Source organism: Phoenix dactylifera, chromosome 8, assembly GCF_051530095.1.
Source record: "Phoenix dactylifera cultivar Ajwa chromosome 8, Ajwa_hap1_PhDact_Kaust_v1.1, whole genome shotgun sequence".
Classification (NCBI taxonomy): Eukaryota; Viridiplantae; Streptophyta; class Magnoliopsida; order Arecales; family Arecaceae; genus Phoenix; species Phoenix dactylifera.
Window position 1 is genome coordinate 5,653,522 of NC_143197.1, and position 13,184 is coordinate 5,666,705.

At 41.1% G+C, this 13,184-nt stretch overlaps 1 protein-coding gene across 7 annotated transcripts; it reads left to right on the top strand.

Moving 5' to 3' along the window:
• The first annotated feature begins 4,766 nt into the window (after positions 1 to 4,766).
• On the top strand, positions 4,767 to 12,550 carry LOC103702169 (uncharacterized). Of its 7 annotated transcripts, none has more exons than XM_008784493.6 (5): positions 4,767 to 5,034; positions 5,219 to 5,320; positions 9,992 to 10,324; positions 10,398 to 11,829; positions 12,391 to 12,550. In XM_008784493.6, the coding sequence occupies exons 3-5, from the start codon at positions 10,008 to 10,010 to the stop codon at positions 12,478 to 12,480; spliced, it is 1,839 nt and encodes a 612-aa protein (XP_008782715.3). In that variant the 5' UTR covers positions 4,767 to 5,034; positions 5,219 to 5,320; positions 9,992 to 10,007; the 3' UTR covers positions 12,481 to 12,550. The 7 variants fall into 7 exon arrangements, with proteins under 7 accessions (XP_008782715.3, XP_088558651.2, XP_008782711.3 ...); XM_088702525.2 differs by having other exon boundaries at positions 10,407 to 11,829; XM_008784489.6 differs by having other exon boundaries at positions 10,398 to 12,456.
• The last annotated feature ends 634 nt before the right edge of the window (positions 12,551 to 13,184 follow it).

The following is a 13,184-nucleotide window of genomic DNA, read 5'->3' on the forward strand; positions in this document are numbered from 1 at the left end:
TTTGCTCTTAATTACCAAAAAAACAGCTGATTTTGAATAGCTTTTGCTTCAAAAACTAAAACCTCTCATGTTTTGATGAATTTAAATGAATTAATTTATTGTGTTTAAAGACTGCTCCACGTGATATTTGATGGTCTTTCAGATTATGTTGTTCAAATTGTATAGATACTTTTCCAATTGTCAGTGCATTCCTTTCCATTTTCTTCTTTAGAAAGACCATCAGTAATATAGCTCAGGCCATACCTGAGCTGAAAAGTGACATTTTTGCTTTCCCAGTTGACCTTATTACCCATTTATGTATATATTTTCACCTTTCTCAAGATGTCTCTTATTTCTTCAAATTGATTGAATGGTATATCTTGGCATTCCCTCTATATTAAACCCATAAAGGTTTTATCCAGACACCAATTAGCTGCATGGTCTATTTTGACTTCGTTATTGAAACAATAAAGGTAGCAACAAACTAAGCATATCGCACTAATATGGTGTCAGCTTCAGTGCACAACTAATCACAAGTTTTAAGAGAACAAGCAATACTGGTTTTCCATATGATGACGACCCTCCAGCAATATCCAACACTCTTCTTGGCTTACTCCAGTAGGCAGGTTATAGTCGGGTGGGTGCGTTACAGACCTCAACCATCATCCCCATGCCCAAGTTCATTCTCCTAAGAATGCATGGGTGTACTTAATGTTTAAATGTCAAAAGAACCTGCTGACATAATTGACTGCCTAAAATAGAGGATCTGAAAGATATTCTATCATAAGGCCAGATACTCTCATAATTAACTATCTGAAATAGAGGATCTGGAAGATATTCTGTCATTAAGGCCAGATACTTGGAGATATTCTGTCATTAAGGCTAGATCAAATGGAATTTAGATGGTTGGATCCAACTTTTTTTTTTTTTTTTGCTAAGACGGGCAAGTCAGACTATCTGAATTCGAACACACCCAATAAAATTAGAAAACAGAATATCACGGAATGCCCTAGGCAAATCCTCTCCCCGGGTCCATAGGTTGCCATCGGAGTAATTGGCCGCATAAGCGGCCACTCAAGCCGCAGCACTATTGGCCTCTCGGAAGACGTACTTAGCCTGAAAGGCAATCCCGTCTCCGCTCATCAACCACATGTCCCGAAGTAGAGGTGGTCCCCACCCCGGCCACTTGGACCACCCTAGATCCAACCTATCACTGTGATTAAGTCACCCTCCACAATGATGGAGCTGGCTTGCAAAACCCGGTGAGTATAGCAAATACCCGCCCAAGCCGCATGCAGCTCAGCTTCAGGAACTATGGTATCTAATAGATGACAACCGCCAGCCACCACCACCCTCGAGCGCAAGTCCCTAATCACAAAGCCCGCGCCCCCTCTGTACCCTCCATCTAGAGCTGATCCATCAAAGTTGACCTTGAGAAAGCTCGAGGGTGGGGGCTCCAAGGTAAAGAAAACCATCCGTGGAGCTATCTGAGCACAATGAGAGTCCCAGATATCCCAAGTTATCAAAGGCCCGCCTACAGGAGTAACCCTAAAGAACTCCGCTGCCTGTATTAGGCCGCGCTCCACCACAAGCCGTGAAGACAAGCTACGTTCACCAAAAATCCGAGCATTTCTTGCCAACCAAATCTGGTGGATGATGCAAGTCGCTTCAAAAGCTATATGACGCAACTGGGGACTACTCGACCATCGTCGGATGGCCTATACGAATTGGTCCCTCTTGCTCCAAACCCCTTGTGGGAACCTGGATAACTGCCAGGTTTCCCTCGCCCACCCACACCGAAAGAGCACGTGGTCGACAGACTCGTCATCCCTACACCAAGCACAATGTGGGGGTATGCTTCCCCCCCCCCGGCTCAGGGCAGCTCTCGTCGGGGTATGTTCCAAACCACCTTCCAAAGGAATAAGGCTAATCTTAGGTGTAGCCCAAACCGCCAGACCCAAGCGCAATCCGGGCCGGTCTCATAATCCAGCTCTAAAACTTGGGCGACATCCCCTATACTGACCCTCGTCCTACAGGAGAACCGCCAGACCCAGACATCCGGTCTGGCACACCCTGGCCCCAGAAGGAGCCACACCGACTCAGCCAAATGCACACTAAACACCTGCCTCAACCTATCCTCATCCCACTCCTCCCCTCCACGAGTAAGTAGATCGCACACCCGTAAACCCTCGGCCCCCTCCGGATTGACCATGGTCAACCACAATCTCACCGAAAGAGCTTCCACCACAGATCTCCCACCACGTAAATGCTTCTACCATCACCGATCAACCACCTGGTGTTAGCCAGGGCCATCGGCAGAAACCTCCTAATCTCACGCCATATAAAGAAGACCAACCTCCCTCACCGAGTCCCTTCCGCCTGCCCAACTCGACCATATTTGGTAGCCATCGCTTGACTCCAGAGGCCCTGAGGCTTCAAGAGGAAGCGTACCATGCGTCGGGCAAAGATCGCCTCGCGCCTTGCTCGGAGAGACTGCAGTCCGAGGCCACCTTCCCCAAGGGGTCGACAAACACTATCCCATGCTACTAGATGCACCCCACGGCGCCCTCCAAAAGAATCCTAGAGGAAGTTCCGCAAGAGCCGCTCAATCCTGTTTATCACCGTCATCGATAACACCGTATTGGCTAAAAGGTACACAAGCATCGAACTCAATACTGACCTAACCAAAGTCAGCCTACCCATCATGGAAAAGGAAGAAGCCCGCCAACCCTCTAGCCTACTCTGGATGCGCTGCACCAAACTAGAGCACTCAGAGGCCCCCAGCCGCAACTTTTTTTTTTCTTTAGCTAAAAAACACCCACATCAAATGGGAAAGGAATATACTAAGTGGATATTCTGAAACTTATTCTGTTAATTATGGGTTGTGGCTCTGTGCCATCACGTCAGATGAAGGGAATAAGCGTGTTCACAGTCATGCAGATGTACAACTTAGTTGAAAAACTGCTCTGCGCACATGTTATTCATAATTTGCAATTCTGTCAAGCTTAAGTTAGATTTCTGTTTGAAGCTTATGGCAACCATGAACATCATGATTTTTCCCCTGAACCTACCACAGCCAATTCCAACAGCCTTGTTTCTGAGTATTTGGGGTTGTTTTCCCTTAATTGATTAATGATATATAATTTGTTTTTCAACATCTCATCATTTAGTTTTCAAGAATGGAAATTTGAGGCGTACTTGATGTCCCATTTACTGCAGCAACTAAATAATTCTAAAAAAGAAAAATTCTGCTCTGTATGATTATAATCAGAAAATGATATGCAGGCGGTTTTTATTATCTTTTTTTTCCCAGAGAAAAAAAAACTAGGCATTTTTAATCTGCCCAAACACAGATTCTGCCAATAAAATTATGTACAAGGATTTGGTAGAAGAGTGAAGGATACGAGGACTTGCATCGATATGCTGTGCAGGTCGCTTGTAAACCATTAGAAGTATTGATTCAGTTGAATCACTCCCAAGCCTGTGAGTGCATCTCCGTTGCTCAGGGCATGATGTAGAGCATTCTATAGAATCTTGTACAGGTAACGAATAAGCTATCAAATTAGATTTCATATGAAGGCTTTTAACATTATCATGGAAACTTTGTATGTATACTGACTAACAACAGAAATTGCACATCTGTATAATTTTTTGATAATGATACATGGATGTCTGCATCCAGGTCTGGTGCCGAATCATATGAATATGCACGTCAATCATTTGAGACTGAGCTATGTAACTTTTTTCAGGTATGCCATGCGTATGTACCTGTAAATAATTGCTCGAACGCATTTATGAATTGGTGCCATATCATTTGTAATAAGAGAATTATGTGATTAGTTTCGAATTTTGTTATTTATTATTAGATACGAGTTCTATAGCAGTTAAATTTCTGCTAGCTTTTCTACTACAAGGCTTTGTACTACCATTAAATTGGGGGTTACTCATAGGGCTTGATTCTGATACCACTTGTTTCATGTCGCTTTGAATCCCAGGATGTGAGCCACCTTGTAATTCGGCAGCATGACCTGAAGTTCGGAGCCCCATCATTTCTTACTGCCCTCCTCTTATTATTGAAATATTTTTGATGCCAAGCTGAGAGTCCCAACTCAGACTACGTTTGGTTGTTTTCAGCAATTGGAAAACCTGTCTTGCTTAGTTTCGTAGACATATTGCCTACAATTGCGAGAATTGCATCTCAGTTGTCCACGAGAATTACTAAGTAGTTTCATATATATAACTAAAATACAACAATGAAGTAAACATATACATACATACATATACATATATGTATATGTATACATACACACACACACACACACACACACATATATATACATATACATATACATATACATACATATATATACATATACATACATACATATACGCGCGCGCGCACAATTGAATAATTGTGGATTGGCTACCAAGGTGGTAGTCTGGTGGTAAGGAGGCTTGGACTCTACCCGAATTGTCCGGGTTCGAAACGCACGGGCGTCGATTAAATCAGAGAACCGTATGTCCTACGTCCGGATGGCTCTGTGTGGATTTGCTTTCCTTCCATCAGTACTGAGGTGGCGCTGGGGTGACGTACTTACACGTGGATGGTCCAGTGGGATTTTCCACAAGTTGGGGGGGGCACCTGGAAACTTGCGACCCGCATCGAATATTTCTTAGTGGAAGGAGGGCTCAATGGGAGTTGCTACGCGGGTGGAGTTATGTTCCTCTCCGTTCCCTCCTATTTTTTCACCAAAAAAAAATAATTGTGGATTTCCGAATAAGAACAATGGGAGTCGGTCATTCGGAGAACATGGTCTGGTTATGAGTGGACCTTATCGGCCTGGGCGACCCGCCGATGAAGTCGGTCCGGGAATCGGCCCGGGCCAGCTTTATCCAGAGTAGTTAAACCCTAAATCCTCCGGTATCCTCAGCGAATCTGGAGGTGATTTCCCCTTGCGACAATGGATTCCAAACCCTAGATCTCGACAGCGAGCCTTCGTCCCTTATTGCTTTCAAATTCTCCGGCAGATCACAGAATTCCGCGGAAATTTATAGGTACCAATTCCCAAGTTTATGTTCTTTTGATCGATTTCTGGTAAGAATTATGCTCGAATCCAACATCTTGGCCTCCTAAAGTTCCAAGGCGAGCTATCTTTTCCAGTCCATGTGGGTTTGGTTTTTCTTTTGATTCTAAGCTTTATCTATGGCTTGATTTGAAATCTTTGTCTATTTCGATCAGAATCAGATGCAGTCGTAGCTATTGAGGCTTGAGAGGCTCGCCGTGTTCACTTGGTGACGGGATACAAAGAAGCAGACGCTGTTTTGGAAGAAAAGATACCAGGTTTATTCTGTTACGTCTCTTCTTTTTATGCTGATCTGGTCTTATGTTAATCAGCTATGTTTGGAGAAGAGAGTTCAGGAGATTTTCTTTGCAGAACCTCTTGCTTATAGAAATTTTCCTTCAATTCTTCCTATCTCTCGTCTCAACCATTGATATCTTTTCCATGCCACGCTAACACTCCGCATTCACTGATGTTCATATCTTCTTCACGCTAAGAAGGTCGGCCAAAAGTTTTTTTTTTGGATTAATTATGCCAAGAATCCTGAACTTGTGCAAGTTTTTCATTTTTATCTCGTACTTCAATTTAGTGCAATCAGGTCATTGGACTTTCAAAATTTTACAATTGATACTTTGGTTGTGAGTTATGTTTGATGGCCATGACGGAGATGATCGCATGCTATCACTTCGGCTAAGATTCTCCTCCATTTTCGCCCCTCTTCGGCTAGGGTTTCCACTTCCAATCCCATCCCTCCTTCCCGACCAATGGCTGGAGACCAGCAACGGCTGCGAGAGTGAGTGGTAGTTTTTTCCTTCAGCGTGTGATAACACTTGACCTGTTCCATCATGGCCATCTAACGGAAGTCATGGCTAGGGTATGAATTGTAAAATTTTGAAAGTTCAATGACCCAGTTGGACTAAATTAAAGTTCAGAATAACAATGGAAAACCAGCATAAGTTCAGGGTTTTTAGCATGATTATCAGTTTTTTTCTTTGCTTAGAAATTCAGGCAAAGATTAGAGAGATAAGTTATGGGCCCTATACATGAGTTTGACTTCGGTTAAGCATATTATAGAATAATAGAAGATGTTGAAAGCTTAGGTTTGTCCCAGTCTGCCCCCCAAGATCCTGGATTGTTGGAATCATAATTGGATGATGTTGTTTTTTAGAAGATGCTAAAAAGGAAGGTTTACTAAGGCATCTTGAAATTTGTCAAGGACAAGCATGGAGGAGCAAAAACAAGTGCTGGAAATAGCTGTAGCGAGTCAAGGGAACATCCAATACCTAAACTTAGTGTCCCCATGAAATCCTCTCCCCTCTACGCTTTCAATAAATTTATTGTTGATATTCGCAAGGAAGTTCTATGATGCATGCCATCTGCAGAGGATGTGATTTAAATTTTGATGTGAGAAATTGGTTGAAGATTTGGATCATAATAAACATGGAAAAAGGTATATAAGTGGTAGTACAATTTAAGTATATCAGAATTTGAGGCTCCGCATCAGACTAATAGCTCAAAGATCAGCCATTTTGGATTACTAATAGAATTAGAGCTCGGAATTGAAGTGGAGAGTTGTTTTGATAAGGTGTCATGCATGCAACCCAAGCCCTATAGAGAAATTGCATGAGTTAGTGCAGGTTGTATAACTCTGACTGTTACACAGGAAAGAAGGTTTAAGCATGCAAGATGCAGGCAGAAATAGTGTGCTATAGTTGATGATTGCTAAGACCGATGAAGATTGCATTAGGGTAAGTATTAAAAATTTTAGAGGAAGTACAGGAGTAATATTGACTTAAGACAAAGGAGATCGTCAGCAGAAATAAAAGGGTCAGCAAAAAGGAGAATACCTAATACTAGATGAAGAATGTTTTTAAGAAAGGCTTCATGGAAGGTGGTGCTTCCAGCAGCTAAACTCCTTAAAAGAAATGAATAAGAAAAACGGAATTACAAAGCTGACATCAGTTAACAATCTCAGAAGACTTTTTAGCGACACTAATTTATTGGTTTGTATGTTATGTTGAATTCAACACTTTAACATCATGTAGTTAACTGTTATTATGATGCATAAATTTATTTCTGATTTTAAATATATTGAGTGTGTGTGTGTGTTTTTTTTTTTATAAAAAGAAGAGTTTCATATTTCATTTCATTGTAAGAACAATGGGAAAAACTTAGCCACGTTCTCATGATTTGATGTCTTTAGTATATAAATGCCCCTCTTTTCTGGATATCTGTCAGCTGATAACTTTTATGGGATTTATTATATCAAATATAAATGGTCACGATTTTATTGTTGTCTATTTATGATGGCCCATTATTACATTGCTATGTCAAGTGGTAGTTTAGATCACTCAAATCAAATTACATTGAGAGATAGTTTTAGCAGCATATTCTCATTTCTTAATTTCCATAAGTCTGCAGATCATAACTAGCTGAAAATTTAAGCAATCATGAGTCTTAATTTCTCCTATGTAATTAATGAATTGCATGTGGGTAGATAAGACATTTTTTTTTAACAAAATATCCATACTATAGGCACTGGAAATGTTTGACAAGCAAGCACAAGATGCCATTGCTGATTCTCAGTGGGTAAAACCTTTAAAACAAATACAAAAGGAAACTATATTGAGTCACCTGGGGAGAAGGGATAATAAAGATATTATACTGCGTCACCTGGCAACTGGAGCAAAATTTGTAGTCAGTGAAGAGTCAGTTATGAGAATTAATCAACATTTCTAAATCTAGATACTCATTCAATATTTTATTTGTGAACTAGTAGATCCTTTTCTTGGTATTCTTGGAACCTTCTTGTTGGGTTCTGCAAAATAAAATTTATTCTTGAGATTGCAAGTTATCTGAGGGATACCCAGAAGATATCCAGTGCTAAAGATCTAAAAAGAAAATATATTTCTGTCCAAAAATTGCTGTAGTCTGACTTCAGGAATCCTACTTGAGTTTAATTAAATCAATATGTTCAGTGCCTTTGTATTGTCAGGGGAAAGCTATTAAAGCTTCATATTGCTCTAGATACCCACTGTGTATTAGCGTTCGCAAAACTCAATTGCTGTGAGCTGAATGAAAGAATTCATGTATCAAGATTTTGATTTCAGTTACTTTTGAATGTAAACAAATAAAATGATTACTGTGTATATTTAGCAGTTGCAAATCTATAATTTAAACTGCTGAACAGAATGCATTCTTAAGAGAGAAAGAACAGGTATAAAATCTCTAGGTGGTCTACATCATTAAATTCATACAGTTTATAGGAGCCTCAAAGTAGCATTTTGTAATGGTGCTGGAAAGACAATGCAGCCTCACCCGAGGGCTGCAAATATGTTTGATGTGAGCTGAAATAAATTTCAGATGTGGATTATCTGCATGCTTTTCCCTCTTTTATGACACTCAAAACAATAAGAAAGAGTGTAGGAGTGGAAAGTCACCAAACCTAATTTTGATCTAAACTACATCAAAGAAAATTATTCTTCAATGTTTTTACTCTTTATGGAAGAAGAATACTCATGCTTAGGTTACCAAACGAAATTTTGATTAAACTACATCAAAAGAAAAATATTCTTCAATTTTATGTTTGAAGTGCTTATATTGTATACTCTTTCGTACTCTTTACGATTCTCAAGATCTCCAAATTTTATTTACAACAAAAATCTTTGTCCATAGCAGGGTCTGCTGTCCAGAACCGTGGCCCGGCGGCACAGAATGGTACGCCCCCATACCATTCCGTGCCGATCTCGTACCAACACAGTATAGGAGGCGGGGGAGAGGGCAAACCAGAGAGAGGAAAAGAGAGAGAAGGGTGAGAGAGGAAGGTAGGCGGAGGCTAGCAACCCGAGTGTACGAGTCGGAGGAGGGCTTCGCGGCCAGGTCTCCTATTTCATTTGAAATAGGGGTCCGGCTGCTTTTTTTATTTTTGCGACTTTTAAGTGAAGTTGGCTTAAAAGTTAGCAAATCGCTTGCCGACTTTACTTAAAAATTGCTAATTTGCCAACTTCACTTAAAAGTCGCAAAAATAAAAAAGAGGGGTCCGGCCCGGCCGCGTATCCCAGAGGGGCCTCCTCTGCGTTCGAAACAGGGGACCTAGCCGCGGAGCCCGGAGGAGCCTCCTCTGTGCAACTTGCCGGCCTCTACTGGCCCTCCGCCGACCGGCCTCCACCTCTCTCTCTCTTCTTTCCTCTCCCTCTTCCTCTCTCCCCCGCTCGCTCTCTCTTTTCCTCTCTTTTCTTCTCCTTCTCCCTCTCCGGCGACGGATTTTGTTTCTGTTGCCAGAACCGTCCCGGTTCTCCTCCAGAATGGCTCGGTACGACCGGAACAGCCCGGTTCGGGACGGTTCCGCGGACCCTAGTCCTTAGGGTTCATATTTACCTATTCATCTTTTAACTTGTGGGAGTAGTGCAATTTAATGGATTAATTAATGCATATTTAGTTAGCCCTTGTTGTACCGATGTAGCTTCTCTATGAGGACTTTCTCACCCTTTCCAATTGTAGAGTTATACTTGCTCTCTCTAGCTTTTATTGATAATGAAGAACCTTTGTCCATGGTGATATTGTAGGTGCATATGTGCTCTTCTCCTCCTTTGGTTAGCCCTTGTTGTACAAATATCACATGTGGCTTATGTGTGAGGACATTTTCTCACTCTTTCTAATTTAAGAGTTCTTTGGCAAAAATATTCAAGTCATGTCTATTTGGGTACTTCATATCTAATTTGTCCTCTTCGATACTTGCATGTGCTTTTCTGCTTGCACAAATAATCTAGTAGCACCGAAATTTGTTAGAATTGAATATACCGGCAATGATACTCTTGATTTGGTAACTGATAAATATTTATATCCTCCACATTTGATTATTTCATTTAATATTATAAGGTTGATAATGAGGATTTCTTTCATTACTATGTTGTGTGTTAATAATTAATCTTTTATTCCTCACTCATCTATAGGGCGTTGTACCTTAGGATGGCAAGGAGGAAAATTTTGGCCATTTGTCAGTCAGGTGGAGAGTTCGTCACACATAGCGATGGATCCATGTCTTATTCTGGTGGAGAAGCACATGCAATTGATATTGATCACGAAATGACACTGCATGATCTGATGTCTGAGATTTCTGTGATGTTTAACTGCGATGCGGATTCCTTTTCGATCAAATACTTCCTTCCAAACAACAAGCGAACTCTCATCACAGTATCTAATGACAAAGACCTAAAGCGCATGGTTGATTTCCATGCAGATTCAGACACAACAGATGTTTATGTCTTGAAGAAGGTTGAGAACAGGTATTTGTCCAGAACATCTGGTTTATATTGCCAAATGATGCTCCAAGATTACAATAAGCACATTTTTTTGTAGGATAATCAGGAGCGTTGTAGCTGACTCAGGTACCCCTACTGATGCTACGACAGCTAAAGAAGCTACTCTCGAGGATGCCAAGCGGCAAAGATTGTGCGCCAATTGGGATGGTGTGATCACTGGCATAGGGCAAAAATTTGATAGTCCAAGGGCCTTCCGTGATGCACTGCATAAATATGCTATTGCAAACAGTTTTATGTATAGATTTATAAAAAATGATGGGTGTCGTGTAACTGCTGAATGTGCTGCTGAGGGTTGCCCGTGGCGGGTACATGCATCTAGGTCATCAGGTAAGCAAGAGCTTACAATTAAGAAAATGAATGACACTCATGCATGTGGAAAGGACATGAGTAAAGAAAGTCATCGTCTAGCTTCTCAGCGATGGGTTGCAAGTGTCATAAAGGACAAATTGCGAGATAGTCCAAACTACAAGCCACGGGAAATTGCAGATGATCTCCAACGCGAATATGGACTAAGCTTGAACTATGCACAAGCATGGCGTGGGAAATTTGTTGCCAAGAAGGAGCTTCACAATTCACATGAAGAGGCTTGTAATCAGTTGCCTTGGTTTTGTGAAAGGATTATCGAAACCAACCCAGGCAGTGTGGCTACATTACTAACATCAGATGATTCAAAATTCCGTCTTTTTGTTGCCTTTCATGCCTCTCTTAGTGGTTTTGAGCATGGTTGCCGCCCCTTGATTTTCCTGGATATAATATCTATGAAAGCAAATAAGCAATGGAAGTTGTTGGCTGCAACCACGGTTGATGGAGCGAACGATATTTTTCCAGTTGCCTTTTCTGTAGTGGAGAAGGAGACTAGTGAAAACTGGCATTGGTTTTTGGAGCAGTTGAAGTCTGCTTTGACAATGTCGCACAACTTAACATTCATATCAGATGGACAGAATGGTTTGGAGGAGGAAATCCCTCTAGTGTTTGAGGATAGTAATCATGGCTATTCTGTGCATCACCTCATTGAGGATTTTAAGAAAGAGTTGGAGGACTCTTGGACACAGGAAATAAAAGATGCAATGGTTAGTCATCTCAAACGAGCTGTATATGCTTGCAAAGCTGATGAGTTTAATGAATGCATTGAAAGCATCAAAGTTGAATCTAAAGAACTTGCTGAATGGGTTTTGCATACAAAACCTGAAAGGTGGTCAGATGCCTTCTTCAAGGGCTTGAGATATGGCTGCTACTCCTCCAGTGCTGTGGAAACATTTAATGGCTGGGTATCAGCAAGACATGAGCTATCAGTGGTCCAGATGGTCGATATGATCAGGTGTAAGATGATGGAGATGATGTATACTCGTAGGGAGTCTTCTAGTGCTTGGGCAGAGGCACTCACACCATCCATGAATCAGATGGTACAAGATGAGATGATTAAAGCACAGAACCTTAATGTAGGATGCTCGACAGAGAATGTGTTTGAGGTACGTGATGACTCAATCAATTTTGTTAATATCGAAAATTGGGAATGCACGTGCCGAAGATGGCAAGTCACTGGTTTGCCATGCATGCATGCTCTTGCAGTATTTGACCACACTGATCGATGCATGTATGATTACTGCTCCAAATATTTCACAACTGAATGCTACCGTCTAACATATTCATTATCCATCAATCCGATACCTGATGTTGGTAGGCCTACATGCACTGATCCTTCTCACAGTACAATTACATGTCCTCGCACCCGTCGGCTAGCTGGCCGACCAAAAGAAAAGCCAGCGGACCCAAGGATTGCAATTAAAAGAGCAGTACGCTGCAGTCAGTGCAAAGGATTTGGGCATAATAAACAAACTTGCAAGGCGCCTGTTTAGATATATCATCCATTTTCTTTTATATATATCAGTTAGTTTGGGGGGAATGTACATTATGTATTTGGAAAAGTAATATTCTGGGTTCATATGGGTGGAAATTGTTTTTAGAATTTTGTTGTTAACAGATTGGTGCGAACTCAGTGCCAGGGGTTTATGACCTTTTGATTTTTGTAGCCAACTATAATTTGGAGCCCAAGATACATCAACATCCTTGCAGCTTGCTGGTTGGTTTCTCGTTTAGTCTTACCATCTTCATTTCTTTGATGCAAGCAGCAAGCAATCAAGACTTGTTTACTTCTTTTGCACAGGTAGTTTATTATCATCTTTGAGTTTACTTGCTTTGGTGCATTTGCTCATATTTAACTAGCTGTTTGACCAATGCCAATATGTTTATGTTCTGGTTCTTGAGATGTCTGAATGATAGAAACCGTAGAAAGGTGGAAGTAACTGAAATGTCGCCCAAGAAGGTTACACAGACACGGATGATGTGTATCCTTTCTAGTGGCCTGGTTGCCTGCAGCCTGTACCTGATCCAGGAAGGCTTGGCATAAATCTCTATCGACTTTTGTAACTTTATTATGTGAGATCCATGTTGCACTAGTATTGCTCAAGACATCTCTGTCCTACTGGATGCTATGCAAAGAATGTGGTTATAACTAGCAGCGGTGAGAAGAAATTAGCTGTACTTTTTATTTCTATTTGTTCATTGTCTTATCATCTGTTCAGGCATAATGGTGATAGAGATGAAATTCATAGCCTAAATGGGCTTATAAGCTCATGAAGACTTTTCACAGTTCTGGAAGTTCAAAATGGCTGGAGTTATTAAAACGTTGCTTGCATATTTGTGAGGTTTAGGATAAGTGCTGGAGATGAGGGATCTTAATGGTTATCGTGATGCATGTAACATAAATTCTTTAACTATTTCTCCAAAAATCTATGTATATCTATTTAAGGAGAGCTCAAGTGTC

Excerpts from the sequence above, each read along its gene's own strand:
- LOC103702169 (XM_008784489.6), top strand. The coding sequence starts at position 10,008 with ATGGCAAGGAGGAAAATTTTGGCCATTTGTCAGTCAGGTGGAGAGTTC. Across the intron at positions 10,325-10,397 it reads TTGAAGAAGGTTGAGAACAG|GATAATCAGGAGCGTTGTAG; the intron begins GTATTTGTCCAG and ends ATTTTTTTGTAG.